Raw genomic sequence first — 25,498 nt, forward strand, 5'->3', positions numbered from 1 at the left:
TACTTTCCAAGCCTGCGTTCTTGAGGACCTGCACTCCTAACATGGATGTGTGAGGACATCCAGGACGCGCCCACAGGAGCAGGCAGAAAAGACGGCGTGTGTGCCCGTTTCCCCGGGAGGGGGACACGCTGTGACAACTTCAGCATCGTGTACTCCCACATAGAACTACCGGGGGCTAACCGACGTCACTGCTCCTTTCCGGCGCCGCGAACACCACCTCGGTGCCTCTCGCTCCAACCTGCGGTCCCCTATCTTCCCGCTGCAGCGTCAGGCAGGGAACTCGCGAAGACGCCAACCGCGCCGCTGGCGACCGGAAGCCGGAGCCTGCTTCTCACGGCTTCTTTCTCACACACGCTGGCGGGTGTCTGCGGGCCGCGCCGCTCCGCGCCCAGTTCCGGCCGGGCGAGCTCGCCCCGTTCGGAATCCTTCCCTTATTTAGACCTCGTCGCCAGCTCGGCCCCGGGCTCAGCCGGGCGGTCACGCAGAGGAAGCGGCTGCCCGCGGCTCCTGACCCGGAATCGGATCCCGGCCCCGCCCCCGCGCCGCGCCTCCCTCTGCAACAGGCGTGGGTCACGCTCTCGCTCGCTCTCTTTCTGCCGCCATCTTGGTTCCGCGTTCCCCGCACAGTAAGTGCTGTCCGCGCCGCTGCTCTCTATCCGCAGCCATCCGCCCTTCTTGCAGGCCGGGCCGCCCCGGGGGTTGAGCGTTCGGGAGAATTGGAGGCTTTATGAGCCCACGGGATTTCTACTCGTCCCTGGGCCTCAGGACAAAATGGGGACTGCCGTTGGGGTCGGGCAAAAGCAGGGCATAAGGGCCGCGGGGGCCGCGGGCCCTGCGTCCGGGCCTGGGGACATGGGGGCCGTTGTCGTAGCCGGGCGGAAGCGGAGTGCGTGTACCGTTGGGAACGGCTTCGCAAGAACCCGGAGGTTACGGGGTCACGGCCTTCGCACCCCTCGCACCGTACTTTGACAAGCGAGTGTTGGGATTTAAGCGCCCCCACCCCCCGCGCCTTCTCCCCTCCTGACCCCCGAAGAGTGGGCAGAGGGGAGGGGGTTCGAGGTAGCGTCTGAAGCCCCCCGCGCTCGGGAGCCGGCCTGGAATGCCGCCGCTCGGGCGGAGAACGCACCGGCGGCCGCTGGCCTGGTGGGATTTGGAGTGTGGGATAAGACGAGCCCGGGCCACCGGGACGCCCCGTGTTTGCTGTGGGAAGCGACTCGAGGAGAGGTGATTGGCTTGCCGGAGGGAGACCTGAGGGTCGCGTCGTTTTCTGCCCGGTCCCTGCTGCCTTGGGGTGGGCGGGTTGTCGCCAGCTGTCGCGTGACGGAGTTATAAAGGATACTTGAGCCTGGGTTAAAGAGGGGATTCCTGCCCATCCATTGAGGCCTCCTTTTTATTCCCTTCCTTCAGAAATGCCCGGCGAAGCCACAGAAACCGTCCCTGCCACAGAGCAGGAGTTGCCCCAGCCCCAGGCCGAGACAGGTAGGTGCCCTTAGCCCCCTTGCGCATCATTAACACGGACCCTGAGGCCTTTGCTGGGGAGAGGGGGGAGTGAGGAAGGGGATATGGGCTGCTGCCGCCTTTCAGAGTTAGCTGTCATTGAAGTTGGGGTTGTAGTTTTACCAGGTAACAGCCATCCTGGGAGGATTTCTTCAGGGGTGGGCTAAAAGATAGTAAGGATGTGTGGACATTAGGAGTCCCCTAGCCTATTTTGTGATTGAGCCAACTGCCTCAGAAGAGGCTGTGCTGGGCTCAGGGATTCCTGCCTGTGAGGACTGGGTCACACAGGCAGGCCAGGGAGACCTGAGCTTTTGAGAAGTTCCAGCCAGCAAGTTGCATCAAGGTTTTAGATGGCAGGGCTTGGCACGGTGCCTTCATCACATGTCTGGATGACAGGGGTGCTGGTGGTAACCGTGTCCTGCTGGGCCCCAGAGCTCTCCGAGGTCGGTTCGCTTGCCTTACGGGTGGGTGCTGAGATATTTCTGGTGTGCTGGAGTAATGCCTGTACTATCATCTGGCACTTGGGATTGATTGAAACAAAGCCTGCCTTTGCCTCGGCTTAGGTGTTGGAAATAGTGGATGGAGAATATGGTGTGAAGGCAGGTTTTGAATTCTGCTTAGAACATGTCTCTGTAGAAGAAAAAAATGTTTGAGGTGGTAGTCTGCAGAGTCGTGCAGTACTAAATGAAAGGCATCTTCAGGCTGTGATCTCCGCTCCCCTGTGTTTATGGTAAATTTAATATTTCTTCGAGTTCCACCTGTCGCTTAAGGGCACCTTTTGGAGTTAAAATAGAGTTGTTTATGGCTGAAAGCATTGAGGTTCTTCCTCTCCACCTGTCTGATTTTAGCAGCTGAAGGGATTACTACAGCTGCTAAGAGAAAGGAGGGGGCCGGGAGCTGGGGTGTGAGCAGTGTGAAATACTGACCCACACAGATCTTAAGGAAGGGGGAAATAAAGGACTAGTGTCGATCTAGAGATTGTTTCGTTGAACATTTACAAATGTGGAGAGTGAAGTTCAGGTACATGTAGGGTATTCTGGTTTCAAGCTTCCTAACTATAACGCCATGTACTTCGGGAGCAGTCCCCAGACAGTGCTATTTAAACATACACCTGAATAGTCTGAGTTTGTCCAGGTTTATAATAAAGCTGTGCTGGCTAGAACACAGGTTCTGTCTGTAGTTAAATAGAATGAATGAAGTAGCTAGTTCAGGGAACAAAGCAGGTAAAAGTGTATTCTAATCATAAGACTTTGAGCTATCAATTCTCTGGAGAAAAATGGTTGAACCATTTGCCTTTTCTACAGTGGGACGCCATAAGAACTTCAGAATTACTGGTTGAGTGAATTTTGGGTGCTACTGGCTTTTTTTTTTTAACACCCCTTCTAGGCATTGAGCATTTGTTAATCTAACCCTGTGTTACTCCTGAATAACAGACAATGGTGTTTTGCCCCTCTATGACCAAATCTTTTACACAGTTTTACTGTAGTGCCAACCAAGTATTGGTCTGTTTTGAGAGAATGAAAAATAACTTGTCCAAATTAGTGGGTAAGGATCCAGTATATTCTCTCCACTCTAATTCCCTCCTTCCAAAATAGAGCTACAGTCTGGTTTAACAAGTTGGGTTACAGTTTCATAATACAGTCCCTACCTTTGTGACTAAGCTGTCTCCCTGGAGGTTTTATTCATCTTTGATTGATGTCTGAAGATCTAACATTACCAAGGAAGATTTGTAGAGGCTAGAGGCCAGCCCAGTCATGGTTGGTTTTCTTTTTGGTTTTGTTGAATAAGTAACTTGGCATAAGGAAGCTAAGGGATTTAGTGAAGGACTAAATTGTACCAGGCACCCATTTCGTAAAACTGTATTCTAGCACAGTCAGATTTTTTTCCTAGTGGAAGCCTGGAAGTATGCACACCCTGATTTTCTGGTTTTTTGTTTGTTTTGTTTTGTTTTTTTCCTTATTCAGCTCTGATTTGCCATTGTTGTCACAGTTTTCAGTATCTGTTTCGGTCAGACCACGCTCCTTGGGTGGACAGGGTAGCACAGCTGTTGTTCAGTGGTAGTTCTGTCGGCTGTGTGAAATGCTTGGGAGTGGGGTCCATTTCAGGAGGCAGTTGGAGGGCACAGTGGAACACACTACAAAGCTGTTCCCAGCCTTCTGGACCTGTGCTCCCTCTTATAGATAAGCTTGTCTTGCATTGTCTTCCTGTCCTAAAATAGTTGGTTTATTTTAGTAGAACTTGGGAAGTGTGGGGAGATGAGGAGAGGAATGTATTCTCTTGAACACTGATAGGTGTTTTGGGAAGGTTTATTGCCTGTCACCTTCATCTAATCCTGCGTGGTGACTCTCAAATCTCAGATTTTAAATTTCAGTGTTCCCTGTGAGGCATGTTGTACCAAGTTGGGCTGCATAACTCACCTTTGTTTTTGTTTTTGTTTTTTTCCTTCCCTTCTTTATCTCTTTTTTGCTTTTCCAACTGTGCTTTTTTCAGCTATGCGTGTCACTGCTGCCTTAGGGCAGCCTGGACCTGCCCTTCCCCCTCCTGGCTCCCTTGCCCCCCAACAGTGCCCTCTGGCAACTGCTAACCAGCCTTCCCCGTTCCCTCCTCCCTCTGCTATTGCCTCAACCCCCTTTGAAGTTCCTTTTCCCCAGTCATCCTCTGGAACAGCACTGCCTTTGGGAACTGCCCCTGACACCCCGGTTTTCCTGCCAAACCTAATAGGGCCTCCAATCTCCCCCGCAGCCTTAGCTCTGGCCTCTCCCATGATAGCTCCAACTCTGAAAGGTGCCCACTCCCCTTCAGCTCCCTTGGCTCTGGTTGCCTTGGCTCCCCACTCAGTTCCGAAGAGTTCTACTTTTCCACCTCTTAGCTCACCACCTGCAGTTGCTGTAGCTGAGTCAGGCGCAGTGACATCTAAATCAGGCCCCACTGCTCCAGAGTCAAAGACTTCTCCGATTCAAATTCCCCCTCAAGGAGTCCCTAATCCGAAAGGTATTGCCAGTGCTCTTCCCTCCAACCTTGTAACCCCCTTGGCATCTGTTCCATCGAGAGTAGCCTCCTGTCCTCAGACACCACCCGCCACTCCCCTGGCCATTACTTCTCAGGTCACTTCCTCAGCACTGACTTCTCCACAAAACCCTGTAAACCTCCCCCTGAAGGAGCCTGTTAGTCCACCTGCTGCCTTACCCTTTTCCACCCAGTCTGTTCCTGTGGTAACCTCTTCTCAAAAGACTGTGGCTCCCAGCAGCCCTTCAGTTTTCCCCACCGTGCTGGGTTCTCATCTTGGACCTTTACATCCGAGTTCTTCTGTTGGTTCTCCTGTACAACCATTAGGTCAGAGAGAGCCTAATGATCCGTGCACACTGCATACCACTTCTCTAGAGCCTTCTTCAGGAGACTCTTACCTTTCTCATAGGTCTGCCGTTCCTCCCCTTCCTTCCAGAAATGAGCTGGTGACTACTCTTCCCGCAGGAGCTGCAGCTTCCCCTCTGGCTCCATCAGTGAACAAAGGGCCCATAATCTACAATCCTTCAGACGCCCCAGATGTAACCACTTCTTCACTATCTCCTACATCCTCTTTTGTTCTCAAAGGCTCTCCTAATGCCACTCAGCAGCAGCCTTTTGGAACGCAGATTCTTCCTTCTTCGGGAACAGGCATTGGAGAAGCACCCATTTCTTCTGTTGGAACCTCCCCATTTGTGATGACTACTAACCCCTCTACAATTTCTGCAGCACCTGCTACCTTTGAGGTAGCTACTTCTGTCTCTTCTCCAATCTCATCTGGTCCAGTAAGTGGTAAAGAACCAACTTCCCCTAGTGCCATGGTTGCGGCACCTGTGGCTCCCCAAGTGCTTGCTCCTACTCAAGCAATAGCTGGTCTGGCGGAACCAGTCTCTTCTCAGCCAGTCCCTGAAGACTTCAAAAATCTCCCCACTTCAGAGTTGGTAAAGTTCCCAACCCAAAAAGATCTTCAAACTATATCATCCTGTCCTGTAGGAGCCCCAGTTTCTCCAGCCCAGGCAGGACTCTCTACCGAGAATGACCCTACTCTACCACCATTGGCCTTGGCAGCCTCTAAAAATTCCCCTTGTCTTCAAAATACAGCATCATCTCTGGACATGCGACTTTCTCCAGAAGCTGCCCTAGCAAAGAAAAGCCCTGTGGGTCCTCTCCCTGTAGATAAGTCAGCAATTGCTACTGTTGCTCCTCTAGGTGTTAATTCCCCAGCCTCTGTCATCCAGACAGATGCTCACATAAGTACGGACCCTGCTAGTCTGCTTCTCAAAGGTTCTTCTGTGGCTCATAAAACTCCCACAAGTGCCTCTGCTGTCACTACAAGCAGCCTTTTCCCAGAAGGAGCTGTCTCTTCAGCTCCTACCACAAAGGGAACTTCCACTCTTCCTACTTCACCTGTGGCTCCTGAAGCCTCTGGAAGTTGCCCTGTGCCTCCTGGGGTTTTATCTTCCCAGACTATTTCTGCTTCTGCAGATGTCTTGACCCTGGCCCCTGAAATTCCCAAGTCTGTGCCCTCTCCCTCTCTTCCCCCAGCTGGGACTTCTCCAGGCACAGAGAACGTTTATGGTATTTCTCAAACCTCAGCACTGGCTCCTGTGGTTTCCTCTCGCGAGAGTGCTGGTGCCTCTGTCACTGCATCCTCCAAGGGCTCTCTGACTTGCGCGGCTGGCTCCCCGTCTCCTTCAGGACCTCTTGCATCTCCTCAGACTAAAAGCCCTCCAGCCAAGAAGGGGTCTGCTCTTCCTGATGCTCCAGCTGGGAAGCGCTCATCTGCTGTCCCTTCAGGGGAAGCTTCCTCTCCTCCAGAGGCCGGTCTGTCTGTGCAAGGCCCCAAAAGCTCACCAGCCAAGAAGCAGTCTTCCGTTTCTCCATCCTCCCAAGAGGCTCCCTCTCCCCCAGCTACCCCATCCCTTAAAGGAGCCGCTGCTAAGACTTGTCCCTCTCCCAAAAAGGCCCCATCCTCCAAAGAGGCCCCTGTTCCCCCAGCTGTGACTCCCTCCCCTAAAGAGCCCCCCAAAACTTTAGCCCTCAAAGAGGTCCCAGCTACCCCATCTACCAAAGAGGACTCTCCTCCCCCAGCAGTGACAATTCCCTCCTCCAAAAAGGCCCCATCCCCCAAAAAGGTCTCCACGTCCCCAGCTGTGACACCTTCATCTCCCAAAGGGACCTCCACTCCCCCTGTTGCAACTCTTCCCTCCCCCAAAAAGGCTTCAGCCCCAAAAGGAGGCCCAGCTGCCCCACCCCCCAAAGAGGTTCCCTTGCCCCCAGCTGTGACACCTCCCTCCCCTAAAGGAAACCCGATTTCCCCATCCCCTAAAGAGACCCCTATGTCGCCAGCTGTGACACCCCCATCTCCCAAAGAGTCCCCCGTTCCCCTAGTCGCATCTCTTCCCTCTCCGAAAAAGGCCTCAGCCCCCAAAGGAGCCCCAGCTGCCCCACCCCCCAAAGAAGTTCCCATACAGTCAGCTGTAGCACCTCCCTCCCCCAAAGAGTCCCCCACTCCCCCAGTTGCAACTCTTCCCTCTCCCAAAAAGGCCTCAGCCCCCAAAGGAGGCCCAGCTACCCCACCCCTCAAAGAGACCCCCGTGCCCCCAGCAGTAACACCTCCCTCCCCCAAAGAGTCCTCTGTTCCCCCAGTTGCAACTCTTCCCTCCCCAAAAAAGGCCTCAGCCCCCAAAGGAGGGCCAGCTACCCCACCCCCCAAAGAGGCCCCTGTGCCCCCAGCAGTAACACCTCCCTCCCCCAAAGAGTCTCCTGTTCCCCCAGTTGCATCTCTTCCCTCTCCGAAAAAGGCCTCAGCCCCCAAAGGAGGCCCAGCTACCCCACCCCCCAAAGAGGCCCCTGTGCCCCCAGCGGTAACACCCCCCTCCCCCAAAGAGGCTCCCGTTCCCCCAGTTGTATCTCTTCCCTCTCCGAAAAAGGCCTCAGCCCCCAAAGAGGCTCCCTTGTCCCCAGCTGTAGCTCCTCCCTCCCCCAAAGAGTCCCCTGTTCCCCCAGTTGCAACTCTTCCCTCCTCAAAAAAGGCCTCAGCCCCCAAAGGAGGCCCAGCTGCCCCATCCCCTAAAGGGACCCCTACATCTCCAGCTGTAGCTCCTCCCTCCCCCAAAGAGGGCCCAGCTATTCCAGCCCCCAAAAAGGCCCCAGCCCCTAAAGGAGGCCCAGCTGCCCTATCCCCTAAAGGGACCCCCACTTCTCCAGCTGTGGCACCCCCCTCTCCCAAAGAGGCCTCCCCTCCCCAAACTGCAATTACTCCCACCTCCAGAAAGGCTCCAGCCTTCAAAGGAAGCCCAGCTACCCAACCTCCTAAAGAAGTCCCAACAACTTCAGCCCCTGAAGAGGTCCCCACTCCCCCAGCTGCAACTCCTTCCTCCCCAAAAAAGGCCCCAGCCCTCAAAGAGGCCCCTGTTTCCCCAGCTGTGACACCTCCCTCCCCCAAAGGGGCCTCTACTTCCCCAGATGCTACTCTTCCCTCGCCCAAAAAAGCCCCAGCCACCAAACCAAACCCACCTACATCACCTAAAGGGGTCCCCACTCCCCCAGCTACAACTGTTCCCTCCCTCAAAAAGGCTCCATCCTCTAAAAAGGCCTCTACTACTCCAGTTGAGACACCTCCAGCCTCTAAAGGGGCCCTGACTCCTGCCACTTCTCCCCCCAAAAAGGTCCCGACCCCCAAAGCAGATCCAGCTACCCCATCACCCAAAGAATCTTCCACTTGCCCAGTCATGACTCCACTTCCACCCAAAGAGGCTTCCACACCTCCAGTTGCAGCTCCTCCCTCTCCCAAAAAGATTGTCGCCACTCCAGCCCACAAAAGCAGCCCAGCTACTCCACCCCCCAAAGAGGCTCCCGTATCCCCAGCTGCAACACCTCCCTCCCCGCAAAAGGCCAGAGCCACTTCAGCACCCAAAGGTGGCCCAGCAACCCCATCCTCCAAAGGAGCCCCAGCTGCCCCATTCCATAAAGAAATTCCCACTCCTCTACCTGTGACTCCTGTCTCTCTCAAAGGCTCCTCTAGTTCCCCAGTGTCAGTCAAAAGTACCCCTGAGGCCATTGCCCCTCAGGCCTCTGCAGGGCTACCCCCTCTCAAAGAAGTACTTGTTGCTCCAGCTCCAGAAAGTGCACCCGTCACGACAGCTCCCACTCAGAAAGGTCCACCACCCAAGAAGAGTTCTGCTACTTCAGCTCCTGTGTGCTTGGATCCTTCAGCTAAGACTGATACTAAAGGACCTGTTTCAGCATTGGCTACAGCCCCTCTACAGACAGTACCCATTCACAAAGACTCTGCAAAGGCTGCAAAAGTGGTCCCTGTTTCTCCTGTGAAAGGCAAAGATTCTTTTCATTCCCCAAAGGGTCCCTTGGCTCCTCCCCCTGAGTCTGAGACATCTCCCCCTCCAGCAGCAGCTGCCTCTGAGAAGGGCCTTCCTAAAGCTGGATCAGCATCTGTCTCTCCAGCATCCACCCCACCAGTCTCTCTGCCTCTTGCTCCCTCCCCAGTTCCCCCTCTGCTTCCTAAACAGCAATTTCTGCCGTCCTCACCTGGGCTGGTGCTGGAATCACCCCCTAAGCCCGCAGCCCCTGCTGATGAGGATGAGCTGCCGCCTCTGATTCCCCCGGAACCAATCTCTGGGGGAGTGCCTTTCCAGTCGGTCCTCGTCAACATGCCCACCCCTAAACCTGCTGGGATCCCTGCCCCAACCCCCTCTGCCAAGCAGCCTGTTCTGAAGAACAACAAGGGTATTTGCCTTGGTTTGCCGTGTGCATGGTGTGTTGCCCACACCCCTCTTGGGGGCTACCCACCAGTACTAACCCTAGGATGCGCCGCTTTCTCCAGTGTATCTGCTTGTGTTTAGACGTAGAACATAGAGTGATAATTCTAAATGCAAAAGCTCTAGAAATGAGAGATTGAATCTTGGTGTTCATCACCTCAGGTAGTTTGGTGTGGTCCAGAATAAACCCTTGGTCTGCCATCTGTTTTACCTACCTGATGTGACACTGAAAACCAAGACCTTCCAGACTTTGATTTGCTCTAATCCCTACCACATCACTAACCTTGTCCCTGGGCCTGGGATTTGCTAAACTATTGGGGAATCTGAAGTTAATGTCAACTTCTTTTCACTTCTTAGCAGTGACCAGTTGCCCAGGGACTCCCTTTTCTTTAAAATGTAGAGACCTGTTTTTCATAGCCTCAGAATGGTGCAGATGTACGCTTTTTTCCCTCAGTAGTCTTTATTGATGCTTGGCCTTTCAATGAAGAGAAACTTAATGTGTTTGGAAGAAATGGAGGAAGTCATAGGACAGTATCTAATAGAGAAAATGACTTATTGGAGCTGTAAGTTGCCACTGAGAATCTTCCAGCTATGCTGATTGAATCAAATCACTGTGATGGATGGCTTGAAAATAAGGCTGAATGTGTGTACACAACTGCTCTGGCCTCCTCCAACCCAGTTTAAAGGATGCAGGGAAAGCACCCTGCTTTTTCTGCCTCTACACTGTAATTCCATTGTTTTCCACTTAAGTATATATGGAGATATCTTCTACCAGAACTTTTCCAGGATTGTTGTGCTATTGGGTACAATTGGAGTTAATGGGTCGTTGGTGTTTACTTCTGCCAAGAAATAAAGACCTCAAGGGAAAGAAAGCAGTTATAGTGCATAAACTGCTCGGCTATATCTAGTGATTACCTCTCGTTTCTGGGACCAGGACTTTAATAGATATGTACACACTACTTTATGACCAAGTTGGAAGCTCTCAAGCTGGCCTCACACAAACCAGTTGGCTTACAAATGTTTAACTTTGTCAGGTCTAGCATAGAGCAGTGACCTGTAGTCTAGATAGGCCATGTTGAGGTACCTCCTCCTTACCGTCTGTACTATGAAATGTGAAAGTTGTTTGTCATCTTAGGGTCTGGAACAGAATCTGACAGTGATGAATCGGTGCCAGAGCTTGAGGAACAAGATTCCACACAGGCAACCACGCAGCAGGCTCAGGTAGGTATTCTAGTGGTATATGTCCTTGAATCACGGGAGCATTGGACAATCAGGGTTGATCACAGATGACTTTTGTATTGGGGACTTGTGAACCTTAATAAAGGGAAAGCCCTGTGGAACATGTGGTATCTAGATCTTAGTTTTATTTAACTCAAAGATGTTTTATCTTAGCTGGCTGCCGCAGCTGAAATCGATGAAGAACCAGTCAGTAAAGCAAAACAGAGTCGGAGTGAAAAGAAGGCACGGAAGGTAAAACTGAGTGATACGCAGGGATAAAATGGATCTGTAGTAGAACCCATGGTAGCAGTAGAATCTTCCTTAGTTAAATTAATGTCATATAAAAGCTGCTATTGGAGAAAGCCCAGGAATCCTGAAAAATGATTCTCTATTCTTGTATAAACTTCTTAACCTGGGAAAAGACTTTGCTTTGGGTGTTGTATTACTGTGTTCCTTGCTTCCTGGAGCTACTTCTAAGAAGTTGAAACCTGATGTTCTTTTCTGTTCTGTAGGCCATGTCCAAACTGGGTCTTCGACAGGTTACAGGGGTTACTAGAGTCACTATCCGGAAATCTAAGAATATCCTCTTTGTCATCACAAAACCAGATGTCTACAAGAGCCCAGCCTCAGATACCTATATAGTTTTTGGGGAAGCCAAGGTGAGTACAGTTTTCTATGGATTACTGTAGATCAGGGTTTTCAACCTCGACTACTGACTGACATTGTGAATCAGATAGTTCTTTGTGGTGGAAGGGCCATTCATCCTGTACATCTTAGACATTTAGCAGCATTGTATCCAGTTGTGATAACCAAGAAATTGCCCAGACATTGTCGGCTGTTCTTTGGAGGACATTATCACCCTTCTTTGAGAACCACTTCTCTTTGTACAGTGATACATAGGCTGAGTGAGGGGAAGCAGTTAAAGCTATTTAGTAAGTGGGTGTAGACTGAGGGTTTTGAGGGACTTTGATTTCTCTCTCTCTCTCTCTTTAACTCTGGCTTTCAAATAAATAAATAGGAGCCAGCACTATGGTGTAGTAGATTGAACCTTTACCTATAGTGCAGGTATCTTACATGGGCATGGGTTCAAGTCCCAGCTGATGACTTGGGAAAGCAGTGAAAGTTGGCCCAAGTGCTTGGGCCCCTGCACCCACCTGGAAGACCTGGAAGAATTTCTGGCTCCTGGCTTCACATGGCCCAGCTCTAGCCACTGCAACCATTTGGGGAGTGAACCAGCGGATTGAAGACCCTTTCTCTGTAATTCTGCCTCTCAAATAAATAAATCTTAAAAGAAAATATTTTTTTAAAAAAAGAATGAGGATTTTGAGAATACATACGTGATTTTTTATTTCATGCACACTAATTACTTGAATTTCTGTTTTCTCCGCCCTATAGATTGAGGACTTATCTCAGCAAGCACAGCTGGCAGCGGCTGAGAAATTCAAAGTTCAAGGTGAAGCTGTCTCAAACATTCAGGAAAACACACAGACTCCAACCGTACAGGAGGAAAGTGAAGAGGAAGAGGTATACCAGGAAATGTCTTACACTTTGAATCCTCTCAATAGCAGTGTTTGTGTTGGCGGATAAAGACTTTACTGTTTCAGGCCAGAGGCAACTGCTGTCAGGACTTGAAATTCAGCAAATCTTTAACAAGCTAATTTGTAAATTAAAAATTTGGTGCGGCCTGTGAGTGATATTATAAATATGCAAATGGCTCTGCTTTAGGCACTCAGCTTTCAGTGAGTTGAGTGGCTTTTGATTTATGTTATCTAGATTTAAGAAACTGACTCCAAAGAACTACTAAAGTTATTCTTGCCCTCTGCTTTCAGGTTGATGAAACAGGTGTGGAAGTTAAGGATATAGAGTTGGTCATGTCACAAGCAAATGTGTCAAGAGCAAAGGCAGTCCGAGCCCTGAAGAACAACAGTAATGATATTGTAAATGCTATTATGGTGAGTGTCCAAGCCCTCTGCCCTGACCAATTAAGAGTGACATCATTTTTTCTCTACTTAATATCAGCCACTTAAGAAGCCTCATCCCAAAGCCTCTTCTGAGTTGCCTTAGGTTTTAGTGACCTGGATTTGCCCATGCTGTCTATAACTACCTCTAACTATCTTTTTTTTTTTTTTTTTTTTTTTTTTTTTTTCCTCTTACAGGAATTAACAATGTAACCATCTGAAAAACAAGGATCTTTTTTGGTGTTTCAAAGAGTAACTGCAGCTTGGTTTGAAATTTGTACTGTTTCTATAATTAATAAAGTTATGGCTTCTTGTTGGATGAACTCAGTAGGTGCTTGGTCTCTTCCCCCAAGAAAAACCAGGAAGCTTCTTATTTGGTCTTTAAGATGCAGTTTGGAAAACCACATCCCATTGTCAGTGTGCTTAATTTTAGTAGCAGCTACACTACTTTTGATCCAGCTTCCTGCTAAGGCACACCCTACAAGGCAGCAGATAATAGCTCAAATTGTTGGTCCCTAACACCCCCATGAAAGTCTTGAGATTGATTCCAGGCTTCTCTCCCTTTCAAATAAAATAAAAATAAGCAAATTTTTTGTTAGATCTCAGTCTTTTCACCCTTTGTAAGAAGTTTTTCAAGATTTATTTTATTTATTTGAAAGGCAGAGAGAGAGAGGTCTAATATCCCATTCCCCAAATGGCCACAATAGCCAGGGATGGGCCAGGCTGACGTTAAGGGTCAAGAGCTTGTTTTCTGGTCTCCACTGTGGGTACAGGGGCCCAAGTGCTTGGGCTGTCCTCCTGCTCTCCAAGGCAAGATAGCAGAGAGCTGAATTGGAAGTGAGCAGCCAGGACTCAAACCTGTGCCCATATTGGATGCTGGTGCTGCAGGTGGTGGCCTTACCCACTACGCCACAGCACTCTGCCTTTCAAATAAATCTTTTTTTAGAAGAAAAATTGTGCTTGCGAGTTTGAATTTTCATCTTTTCCTGAGCTAGCAATATGTGATCTAGTATACCAGCTGGGCAGCAGGGGGACAAGGGTAAACAACAGATTGTTGTACTTTTTTTTTTTTTTTTTTTTTTTTTTTTGTTCCCAAATTTTATTCAAGAACTCATACAAAATAGCCCAGATAAAGAGTTTTAATCCTCCTCTTCATCCTGGTTAATCTGGAAGTATAATTCCCAACTCTCTTTGCTGTTAGCAACTATTTGTAACCGATCATGTAGATGATTATTCAGATATTTGTTAGCAAGATATTTCAAATATTTTTTGGAAAAAGGCACCTCAGAAGTCCTGGTGATCTCTTGCTCCTTTCAACGGTCACAACCCCTCCACTGAGATTCCCAGCTTTTCCATTCAATTTGATTCTCTGGAGAAACTGCTCAAAATTTACAGCATCATGGTTCCATCTTCCACAGGGTGGGTGGGGTTGAGGGTGAACTTCAGAACCTGCTTTTGCCCCCCTTTGCTACAAGCTTTTTCCCAGGCACCATAACAGCAGCCTAATGCATTTCCAACTTAGGTGTTTTACAGCTTTAGGTAGGTTTCTCAGAACGTAATCGCATGCTACCATCTATACAGTCCTTCTCAGTGTATGCTGAAGCTTGTGTGGCCTCTGGGGAGTTTAATTTGACATCTAAGGGCTCGTACAGGGTTCGAGAAGATGGATGCAGAGGAAGAGCCCGCTGCTGTGGAGTATACACGTGGGGTTTTTTGTTTACAAAGTAATGATGAGGATAGGTGAAGACCAGCGCCGTCTTAAGGCAAACTAGAACATAAGAAAAATCATTTATGACACAGATTAACTGTATGAGAGTTTGGGTTGTCAGAGAACAGTTTGGGGAGCAAGAGGATGAAATTTAAAAACAGGCCCAGCCAGCGCCGCGGCTCACTAGGCTAATCCTCTACCTTGCAGCACCGGCACACTGGGTTCTAGTCCCGGTCGGTGCGCCAGATTCTGTCCCAGTTGCCCCTCTTCCAGGCCAGCTCTCTGCTGTGGCCCAGGAGTGCAGTGGAGGCCTGGGAAGGCAGTGGAGAATGGCCCAAGTGCTTGGGCCCTGTACCCCATGGGAGACCAGGAGAAGCACCTGGCTCCTGCCATCGGATCAGCGCAGTGCACTGGCGGCCATTGGAGAGTGAACTAACAGCAAAGGAAGACCTTTCTCTCTGTCTCTCACTGTCCACTCTGTCAAAAGAAAAAAAAAAAAAAAAAACAGGCCATAAGTAAATTTAGAAGCAAAACTCCTAAAACTACAAGTTAGTACACCTAGAAGGAATATATTAGAGTAATGCCATGGGAGGTGGTTTTTTAGAGCTAAACTAAGACTCATTTTGTTAATTCTGTGAGAAGACTTTAGCACGTGTGAGTGGAAGCTGAGGAGTAGAGAAGCAAGAGTGGGGTCTTTTCATTTGCCTCACACTTAGAAAATCAAGTTTGGCTAAGAATGATGGCTATCTCAACATGGGTAAGGCAGTTTGGATCATTTGATGAAAAGAACGCTTACAAGGATACAGATAAGCCCCTTGAAGCCACATTTGAGTGAACACAGTTAATTTCCATTTCAGGAAAAAGCTTTATATCCTCACTCTTCCATCCAAAAAGTAGTAACTGGGGCCGTTGCTGTGGCATAGCGGGTAAAGTGGCTGCCTGCAGTGCAGGCATCCCATATGGGAGCCTGTTCGAGTCCTGGCTGACTCCACTTCTGATCCAGCTCTGCTATGGCCTGGGAAAGCAGTGGAAGATGGCCCAAGTCCTTGGGACCCTGCACCTGCGTTGGGGACCTGGAAGAAAGTCACAAGCAGGGAAGTCTGAGTTACTTGCTAGGGATCTTGCTCAAGCACGGCCATTCCTGTCCCCAGTGCTGTGGTGTCATTCTCACTCCAGAACTGCTACATCACCTCTCTCTTTTTGCTGGCTTTCCCCAACCATGCTTGAAATGCAAGTAGCTTCTGTTCAGACTGATTAAATTTTTGTTCGCACATTAGGGGATGTATGTGTAATTTGAGGCTTTTAAAGAGGAATTCTTCCTGGTGTAAAGCTGAAACACTTGTGTTAGAATACTTTAACAATGACATTTTAAGTAAAATTGCTCTGACCACATGTGAAGATAGACCTAATTCTCCCAAAATATACATAGAAGCCTTTGCTAAGGTCGGTGTGAAATCATTGGCACAGGACATTGACTAGTGACCCTTCTGATTCCCAAAGAAAATCTCATTCCATTAGGTCAGTTTGGCTAACTATTCTTATTCATATGATTCTTACACCATTTTACTTAATTTTTCAATGGGAAATAATTGAAACAGATAAAAGGCTGTATGTATACCTACTGCCCAGCTTGTTTTTGTTGTGTAGGCCTCCAATGTGCCCTTCCTCAATCCCAAAAGGAACACCTAAGACAAGTGTTCAGCCTAGGTGTTAAGAGGTCAGCTATGAGTTGCCTAAATTCCATATTGGAATGCCTGGGTTCAAAGCCTAGCTCCATCTCCTGACTCCAGGTTCCTGTTAATGCCCAAGTATTTAGGTTCCTGCCACTTTCTTGGGAGACCTGGATTGAGTTTCCAGCTGCTGGCCTCAACCTGGACCTTCCCCGTCCCCACAGTTGTGGATCTTGGTGTAGTGAACCAGCAGATGAGAGCGCTCTCACTCTACCTCTCAAGTACATAAATGCATGTAATCCCTGTCATAATCTACTGTTTTATAGCACCCATACATAAGATGGTGCTCTTAATATACCAAAAAAAGGGCTGGCGCCGAGGCTCAATAGGCTAATCCTCCACTATGTGGCACCAGCACACCGGGTTCCAGTTTCGGTCGGGGCGCCGGATTCTGTCCCGGTTGCCCCTCTTCCAGGCAGCTCTCTGCTGTGGCCAGGGAGTGCAGTGGAGGATGGTCCAAGTGCTTGGGCCCTGCACCCCATGGGAGACCAGGAGAAGCACCTGGCTCCTGGCTTCGGATCAGCGTGGTGCACCGGCTGCAGCGCGCCAGCCACAGCAGCCATTGGAGGGTGAACCAATGGCAAAGGAAGACCTTTCTCTCTGTCTCTCTCACTGTCCACTCTGCCTGTCAAAAAGAAATATATATATATGTATATATATATACCAAAAAAAATTCTGCAAGTGTTACAACTTTTTAGTAAAACTGTTATTTAACATATAACGTCCTGCAAATTATTTTCAGTTCTAACTTTGTTTTTAAAATTTATCGGTAGGGGTAGATACAGCTGTATTCATTTCCTTCTGATCCAGGGCAGTCTGCCTCTCATCAAGGTCATGTAGTTGCTAATTCCCCTGGATATTCATCACACATAGCTATGTTTGTGTTTTCTTCAAAGGGGTTTCCTTGACACCATTCTCTTGGTTTGTTTTAGATCTCTTTAGGAGCCTGTGTTGTGGCACACAGTTAAGGCACTGCATGTGATGCTAGCATCCTTAGAGTGCTGGTTGAAGTCCTGGCCACTCTACTTCCCATCCAGCTCCCTGCTAACGATGTCTGGGAAACCAGTAAAAAATGACCGAAGTACTAGAGCCCCTGCTACCCACGTGGGAAACCCAGATGGAGCTCCTGGCTCCTGGCTTTGGCCTGCACCAGCCCCAGCTGTTGTAGCCATTTGGGAAATAAACCAGCAGATGGAAGATCTCTTTCTGTCTCTCCCTCTCACTCTGTCACTCTGCCTTTCAAAAAATTAAGTGAATCTTTGTTTAAAAATCTAGTTAATCTTCAGTTTCAAAATGTCTAGAATTACTTACATTATTTTCTTTCTTTCTTTCTTTCTTTTTTTTTTTTTTTTTTTTGGACAGGCAGAGTGGATAGTGAGAGAGAGAGACAGAGAGAAAGATCTTCCTTTTGCCATTGGTTCACCCTCCAATGGCCGCTGCGGCTGGCACTTACATTATTTTCTAGGAGCCTGGAACTCCATTCGGGTCTGCCATGAAGATGGCAGAGGCCACCCTCTGCTGCTTTCCCAGGCACATTAGCAGGGAGCTGGACCGGAAGCAGAGCAGCTGAGACTAACCAGCACTCCTGTGTGAGATGAGGCTGTTCCAAGCATCTTAACTGCTGTGCCAAACAACTGCCGCCTCTCAGTGCCTTTTATTTTCTCTTTGCCTAATTGTCCTGGGTAGACCCTCCAGTACCACATAGAGCAGGTGAGACAGGGATAAACTTTTTTGTCTTTTTCCTGACCTTAAAGGGAAATCACTAAATCTTTCACCATTAGTAAGATGTTAGCTGTGGTTTGTTCTTAGTTGCTCTTATTTATAAAATTGAGGAGTTCCCTCTTTTTCCAGTGTTGAGTGTTTTTGTCCTGAATCTGTGTTAAATGCTCTCAATTGTTTTTCTGCATTTATTGAAATATCCTGTGCTGTTTGTCCTTTTTCTACTGATATGGATAAATGTGTTACATTTATTGAATGTTGACTATTAATTTATTCTTAACTTAATTGTGTCTGTATACATATTTTTAAATTATTGGCTTATTAATTAGAGAGATGGAGAGCTCCCATTTGGGTTCACTCTGCAAATGCCCACAGTAGTGTGGCTGGGCCAAGCCAAAGCCAGGAGACAGGAATTCAATGCAGGTGTCCCCTGTGGGTGTCAGGGACCTGACAGTTTGACTCATCATCTGCTATCTCCCAGGGTACACATTAGCAGGAAGCTGTAATTGGAATCAGAGCTGGAACTTGAATCCAGACACTCTGATAATGGGATGTGGGTGTCCCAACTGGCAGCTTAGCCATTAGGCCAAACACCCACTCCTCTCTATTTAAAGTGGGTTTCTTCTGGCAACATACAGTCGAGTCTTTTTTATTAATCTGATAATTTCTGTCTTTTAATTGGGATTTTTTTTTTTTATTTAAAGATTTGCTTATTTGAAAGGCAGAGCTACAGAGAAAGGGAAGAGAGAGAGATTCCATCTACTGGTTCATTCCCTAAATGGCTGCAACTGCCAGGACTGGACTAGGCCAAAGCCAGGAGCCAGGATCTTCTTTTGGATCTCCCAAATGGGTGCAGGAGGCCAAGCATTTGGGCTTTCTATCTTTCTGAAGTTGAGCAACGAGGACTCAAACCAGCACCCACAAGGGACAATAGGCACTTCAGATAACAGCTGCCACGCCATGACGCCAACCTCAACTGGGAATTTTCAGAGCATTCATATTTAATGTGATGGTTCAGATAATTGTATTTAAATCTAACATCTTTTTTTCCTTTTTAAAAGTTTATTTACTTATTTGAGAGGCAGAGAAACAGGCAGAGCTCCCATCTGGTGGTTTACTCTCCAAATTCCTGAAATGGCCAGATTGGGACTGGAGCTAAAACCAGGAGCTGCGAACTCAATCCAGGTCTCACTTGGGTGGCCTTTGAGCCATCCCTATCAGCTGGCAGGGTCCCCATGAGCAACATGGGTCACAATTTCCTACTTTACATGTGTGTTAATTTTTTTTAAAGATTTATTTTATTTATTTGAAAGACAAAGTTAAAGAGAGAGGTAGAGACAGAGAGAGGTCTTTCATCCGCTGATTCACTCCCTAGATGGCCACAACGGCCAGAGCTGCGCCAATCTGAAGCCAGGAGCCAGGAGCTTCCTCCAGGTCTCCCATGCAGATGTAGGGGCCCAAGGACTTGGGCCATCCACCACTACCTTCCCAGGCCATAGCAGGGAGCTGGGTCAGAAGAGGAGCAGCCAGGACTAGAACCAGCACCCGTATGGAATGCCAACGCTTGAGGCCAGGGCTTTACCCCTCTGCGCCACAGCGCCGGCCCCATGTGTGTTGATATTTTATTGAGTGCCAGACATGTGAATTTTACTTTGTTAGGTTCTTAATAGTTTGAGATTTGTTCTAGGATGCAGTTGATTACTTGGAAATAATTTGATCCTTCCAGGTGTTGCTTTTTGCCTTGTTAAATGGTACCAGAGTACAGTTTAGTTTGGGCTAATTCTCCACAATTCATTCCCCAAATGGCCTCAGCAATGGGGGCTGGGCCATACAGAAGCCAGGAGCCAGGAGCTTCATCCAGATCTCCCACGTGGGTGTAGGGGCACAAGGACTTGGGCCATCTTCCACTCTTTTCCCAGGCCATAGCAGAAAGCTAGATCAGAAGAGGAGCGGTGGGGTTTTGAGCTGGTGCCCATATGGGATGCTGGCGTCGGCTTAACCTGCTATGACACAATGCTGGCTCCTCAGATGCTAGTTTTTATCAAACGTTTTTAGCAGTTATTACAATATGTTAATATGATCAAAACAAATTATAGTTATTGCTATTCTTAAGATTAAACCACCATGGTATTCCCAAAATAATTTTACTTGGTTGTAGAGTATTATTATACACTGATAGAATCTCATTACTAATATTCTATTTAAAATTTTTCACATCTGTGTTTGTAAATAGTATTGGTCTATAGGGTTTTTTTTTTTTTCAGAGAAGTGTTTATCTTTTTTTAAGATTTATTTTATTATTTGAAAGGCAGAGTTACAGAAAGGCAGAGGGAGGGAAGGAGGGAAGGAGAGAGAGAAAGAGAATCTTCTGCCTGCTGGTTCAGAGAGAGAGAGGCAGAGAGAGAATCTTCCGTCTGCTGTTTCACTCCCCAGATGGCCGTAACAGCCGGAGCTGCACAGATGCAAAGCCAGGAGCTTCTTCCAGGTCTCCCACACGGGTGCAGGGACTCAAGGACTTGGGCCATCTTCCACTGCTTTCCTAGGCCATAGCAGAGAGCTGGATTGGAAGTGGAGCAGCTGGACTCCAACAGACACCCATATGGGATGCTGGTACTGTGGGCAGCAGCTCTACCTGTTATGCCACAGTGCTGGCCCTGTAGTTTTCTTTTTTTAATTAATTAACTTTTTTTTTTTTTTTTTTTTTTTTTTTACAGGCAGAGTTAGACAATGAGAGAGAGAGAGACAGAGAGAAAGATCTTCCTTCCGTTGGTTCACTCCTCCATATGGCTGCTGCGGCTAGTGTACAGTGCCGATCTGAAGCCAGGAGCCAGGTGCTTCCTCCTGGTCTCCTATGGGGTGCAGGGCCCAAGCACTTGGGCCATCCTCCACTGCCTTCCCGGGCCACAGCAGAGAGCTGGCATGGAAGAGGAGCAACAGGGACAGAATCTGGCACCCCAAACGGGACTAGAACCCGGGGTGCCACATGTGGAGGATTAGCCTAGTGAGCCGCTGCGCCAGCCGATTCACTTATTTTTTAAGGAATACAAGTTTCATATGTACAACTTTAGAAATATAGTTATTCTTCCCACTATACCTGCCCTTCCACTACACTCCCACCCCTCCTCCTCCTCTCTCTCCCCTTCTCAGTCCCATTCTCCATTAAGATTAATTTCAATTAACTTTATACACAGAAGACCAATATGATACTAAGTAAAGATTTCAACTATTTTTACACACACACACACACACACAGAACTAGTTTCGGCCGGCGCGTGGCTTAACAGGCTAATCCTCTGCCTTGCGGCGCCGGCACTCCGGGTTCTAGTCCCGGTTGGGGCGCCGGATTCTATCCCGGTTGCCCCTGTTCCAGGTCAGCTCTCTGCTATGGCCCGGGAAGGCAGTGGAGGATGGCCCAAGTCCTTGGGCCCTGCACCCACATGGGAGACCAGGAGAAGCACCTGGCTCCTGGCTTCGGATCAGCACGATGCGCCGTCCACAGCGGCCATTGGAGGGTGAACCAACGGCAAAAAGGAAGACCTTTCTCTCTGTCTGTCTCTCTCTCTATCTACTCTGCCTGTCAAAAAAAAAAAAAAAAGAACTAGTTTCACAGTTAACTCTCATAGTACAATTCATTGAAGACAGAGATCCTGCATGGGGAATTAGTGCACAGTGACTCCTGTTGTTAACAATTAACGCTCTAATGTATGATGTCAGTGATCACTTGAGGCTCTTGACATGAGCTGTTTAGGCTATGGGAGCTTTTTGAATCCACAGACTCTGTCAGTATTTAGACAACGCCATAAGCAAAGTGGAAGTTCTCTCTTCCGCCCTGTAGTTTTCTTAGAAAAGGAAAAAACTGGAGCTGGCTCTGCAGCGTAGTAAGCTAAGCCTCTGCCTGCGGCGCTGGCATCCCACATGCATTCCATTTCATGTCTCTGCTGCTTCTCTTCTGATCTTGCTCTCTGCTATGGCCTGGGAAAGCACCCGCTTTGGGGACCTGGAGGAAGCTCCTGGCTCCTGGCTTTCGTCAGCCCAGCTCTGGCTGTTGTGGCCATTTGGGGAGTGAACCAGCTGATGGAAGATCTCTTTCTCTGTCTCTAACTCTTTCTATAGCTCTACCTCTCAAAGAAATAAAACCTTAAAAGGGAAAAAAACTATAGCAGACTATAGTGAAAAAGCTGGAATAGCTGTGATGTAATAAGAGAATGTTTACAGGCCTGCACCATGGCTCACTTGGCTAATCCTCCGCCTGCGGTGCCGGCACCCCGGGTTCTAGTCCCAGTTGGGGCTCCGGATTCTGTCCCAGTTGCCCCTCTTCCAATCCAGCTCTCTGCTGTGGCCTAGGAAGGCAGTGGAGGATGGCTCAAGTGCTTGGGCCCTGCACCCGCATGGGAGACCAGGAGGAAGCACCTGGCTCCTGGCTTCAGATCAGAGCAGCGCGCGCCGGCCATAGCAGCCATCTGGGGGAGGGGGGGTGAACCAACGGAAAAAGGAAGACCTTTCTCTCTGTCTCTCTCTCTCTTTGTCTAATTCTGCCTGTCAAAAAAAAAAAAAAAGAATATGTTTACAAATCAGAAAATGACATTATTACATTAATACTAGCAAATCAGAATAAAAAAATTTTAATAATTATTTATTTATTTATTTATTTATTTGAAAGAGTTATAGAGAGGCAGAGGAAGAAAGAGAGAGAAGTCTCCCATCCACTGGTTCACTCCCCAAGCAGCCGCAACAGCTGGAGCTGGGCCAATCCAAAGCCAGGAGCCAGGAGCTTCTTCCAGGTCTCTCATGTGGGTGCAGGGGCCCAAGGACTTGGGCCATCTTCTACTGCCTTCCCAGGCCATAGTAGAGAGCAGGATCGGAATTGGAACAGCCAGGACTCGAACCGGTGCCCATATGGCACTGCAGGCGGTGGCTTTACCCACTATGCCACAGCACCAGCCCCAGAATAAAATGTTTTTTTAAACATTTATTTATTTATTTATTTGTTTTAATTGAATGGCTGATCCACTGTAATCACTGATGCTTAAATTGTAGATAAGAGAGGTGAGGTGAAGATTCATTTCTTGGTCTCCTTCTTTGGACAGTCTTTTTTTTTTTCCAAGATATGTTTATTTTGGGGCCTAGCTGTGGTGTAGCAGGTTAAATTGCCACCATCAGTGCCAGCATCTCGTATGGGCATCAGTTCAAGTCCCAGCTGTTCCACTTCTGATCCAGTCCCCTTGGCAGAGTTACAGAGAGAGAGAGAGAAAGAGATCTTCCATACACTCGTTCACTTTCCAAATGGCTGTAACGGCTGGATCTGGGCCAGGCCGAAGCCAGGAGCCTGGAACTCCATCTGATTCTCCCACGTGGGTGGCAGGGACCCAAGCACTTGGGCCATCCTCGGCTGCCTTCTCAGGCACATTAGCAAGGCACTGGTTCAGATGTAGAGCAGCCAGGACTCAAACCAGCACTCAGATGGGATACCAGTAGCCTAACCCACTGTGCCACAACAGTGACCTCTGGACAGTCTCGATGGTCTCCTCCTTCTTGGCCTGAAGACACTCTTCATGTTTGCCTGCTCCTTTGGTCTTAGACCTGCAGGCTTCAGCCGGAAGCTTCTTGCGAGCCTTGTCTGCCTTCCGTTTGTGGATGTGTTCTCTGAGAATCCCCTTGTTTTCACACGTTTCCCCTTCCCGTCAGGTGCAGGCTGTGTTGCATGGAGCAGTCAGTCTTGGATTCACAGTATTTTCTGAGCAGCTGGACTGAACCCACCTCCTCCTCCTCCTCCAGGTTACCTTCTCTGGCTTTCAAGCGTTGGCTGGGTGCTGTTGTGCCCATATGTTTGCCCTTCCTCCTGGCCAAGGTGTTTTTCTGGCATTGAGCCCTGGAATGGAGGCACAGGCTCCAGAGCTTCTGGATCTGTGGACGGGAGTTGGCATGGGAGATTTTCTGAGTCTCACTGGGATCCAGCTAGACCTTTCTAACCTCAGCAGAGGACCCTGAAGACAAGTCTTTTCTGAAGCCTGAGCATGCTCGTGGCTGTGGCTGAGGTAGCAAAAAGAACTCCCATCCATAGATTTTTGTCTTTTTTTTTTTTTTAAGATGTATTGATTTGAAAGAGGAAGAGACAGACAGTGAGAGAGAGAGCGAGAGAGAGGTCACAGAGAGATGATACACAGAGAGAAAGAGAGAGAGAGAGAGATCACAGAGAGATGATACAAAGAGAGAAAGAGAGAGAGAGAGAGAGAGATCTTCATCTGCGGGTTCACTCACCAAATGGCCACAACAGCCAGGACTGGGCCAGGCCGACCCTAACAGTCAGGAGCTTCTTCCAGAGGCAACAGTGATGGCTCAAGTGGCTGGGTCCCTGCCACCTATGTGGGAAACTTAGATTGAGTTTCTGGTTCCCAGCATCTTCCCAGCCCTGCACCAGCTGCTGTGGGCATTTAGGGAGTAAATGCAGATGGGAGCTTTCTCTCTGTCTGTCTCTGGCTCTCTGCCTCTCAAATAATAATAAATATTGGAATCTTCTTTGCTCTTGCTTTCACCCCAGGAACTGTAGAATACATCAACCACTGAAAACCTAGGCACACAGGTGGAAATCTGTTGCTCTCATAGGATAATGGAGGGCTTCATGAAAGCTCTAAAGAAGGGACCCAGAGATAGATTGGATGCAATTCACACAAGCCTCTCTCTTTACCCTCCTAGGATGCCTTGTTTCTGCTATGCCTTCTCCCCTTACTTGAAAACCAAAGATATAATCAAATGGTGATATTAAAAAGCAGTTCTCTCAACCTCTGACTTGGAGAGGGCGGGGTGGAGTCCACAGACACAAGAATACAACAACTTACACTTGCAACCGAACCTACCGAAGGAATGTAGAAAACTAATTTACAATGGGCAGTAAAACTACATCCCCTTCTCCCCTTCAATTACCTAGACAAGCAGAAGAAGATAATTTCACCTTGCAGAAACTCTGAAGGAATTAAAGCTGGTGAACACTGGAGCTGGGCTCTCCAAGTTTCTTGGTGACTTCTGGGCTATGATGCAGAATCAGAGGAAAGGGGGACCTGACCTACTTTCTCTGCACTTTACAAAACTGAAGTGCGGGTGGCTGAAGCTCTCTGTACAGAGAACACAGCTCATTGGGGTAGGCAGGAGATCAAGATTGGTTCCTTCAGGAATGTGTTGTGCATTTGACAGGGAGGTCCCTGCCTTTTGGACTATACTTCTATCAGGTACAGGTAGCTGTGAGAACTCCCAGAACCTCAATAGGATGCAGCTCAGATGAAGCTACCAACAGAATCTTCTTGCCCCAATGGATTGAAAGTTGTGTGTGTGTGTTTTGTTTTTTTGAAAGAGGCAGGTAAACAAAGTAAATGCATTAATAAGTGGTACCACAAATTTTAATTTATAAATATATACATGCACACATAGTTGATCCTCATTATTCACAGATTCTGTATGAATGTCTGTGGTCATCCACGGACACATGCAGAGCTGTGCAGTCCCAGCTGAGTTTGAACAAGAACATGTTCTGTCTTCTTGTTTCAGCTCTCATATTGTAAACAAGTATCTTCTTTGCAGAACACTTAGTGCATTTTTCACATTTTTGCAGTGTTTGTTGGTGATTTCACCAACTACGATGGCCTGCATACCGGTGTTGTGGCCCAGCATGTAAAGCTGCTGCCTGTGACACCAGCATCCCTTATGGGCGCCAGTTCGTGTCCTGTCTGCTCCACTTCCAATCCAGCTCCCTGCTAATCGCCTGAGAAAGCAGTGGAAGATGGCCCAAGTGCTTGGGCCCCTGCCATCAGCATGGGAGTCCTGGATGAAGCTCCTGGCTTCTGGCTTGTGACAATATGGGGAGTGAACCAGTGGATACACCCTCTCTCTTGCTGA

General features: G+C 48.4%; 2 protein-coding genes and 2 pseudogenes across 2 annotated transcripts; 2 read left to right on the plus strand and 2 right to left on the minus strand.

Moving 5' to 3' along the window:
- The first annotated feature begins 540 nt into the window (after positions 1-540).
- Positions 541-12,777, plus strand: NACA (nascent polypeptide associated complex subunit alpha). Its single transcript, XM_062203424.1, has 8 exons — positions 541-626; positions 1,408-1,479; positions 10,414-10,499; positions 10,671-10,748; positions 11,009-11,155; positions 11,892-12,020; positions 12,326-12,448; positions 12,653-12,777. Exons 2-8 carry the CDS (start codon positions 1,410-1,412, stop codon positions 12,665-12,667), a joined length of 648 nt encoding a protein of 215 aa, XP_062059408.1. The 5' UTR covers positions 541-626; positions 1,408-1,409; the 3' UTR covers positions 12,668-12,777.
- LOC133768673 (nascent polypeptide-associated complex subunit alpha, muscle-specific form-like) lies at positions 1,488-10,407 on the plus strand. Its single transcript, XM_062203423.1, has one exon. It carries the CDS (start codon positions 3,990-3,992, stop codon positions 9,360-9,362), a length of 5,373 nt encoding a protein of 1,790 aa, XP_062059407.1. The 5' UTR covers positions 1,488-3,989; the 3' UTR covers positions 9,363-10,407.
- Positions 12,778-13,593: 816 nt separating the features above from the next.
- On the minus strand, positions 13,594-13,947 carry LOC133768676 (large ribosomal subunit protein eL22-like; annotated as a pseudogene).
- Positions 13,948-13,989: 42 nt separating this feature from the next.
- On the minus strand, positions 13,990-23,627 carry LOC133768053 (large ribosomal subunit protein eL19-like; annotated as a pseudogene).
- Positions 23,628-25,498: the final 1,871 nt, after the last annotated feature.

Source organism: Lepus europaeus, chromosome 10 (genome assembly GCF_033115175.1).
Source record: "Lepus europaeus isolate LE1 chromosome 10, mLepTim1.pri, whole genome shotgun sequence".
Taxonomy (NCBI): Eukaryota; Metazoa; Chordata; class Mammalia; order Lagomorpha; family Leporidae; genus Lepus; species Lepus europaeus.

Coding starts and splice junctions, on each gene's coding strand:
- NACA (XM_062203424.1), top strand. CDS start 1,410: ATGCCCGGCGAAGCCACAGAAACCGTCCCTGCCACAGAGCAGGAGTTG. Junction 10,500..10,670: donor CAACCACGCAGCAGGCTCAG/GTAGGTATTCTA, acceptor GTTTTATCTTAG/CTGGCTGCCGCAGCTGAAAT. Junction 10,749..11,008: donor GTGAAAAGAAGGCACGGAAG/GTAAAACTGAGT, acceptor TCTGTTCTGTAG/GCCATGTCCAAACTGGGTCT.
- LOC133768673 (XM_062203423.1), top strand. CDS start 3,990: ATGCGTGTCACTGCTGCCTTAGGGCAGCCTGGACCTGCCCTTCCCCCT.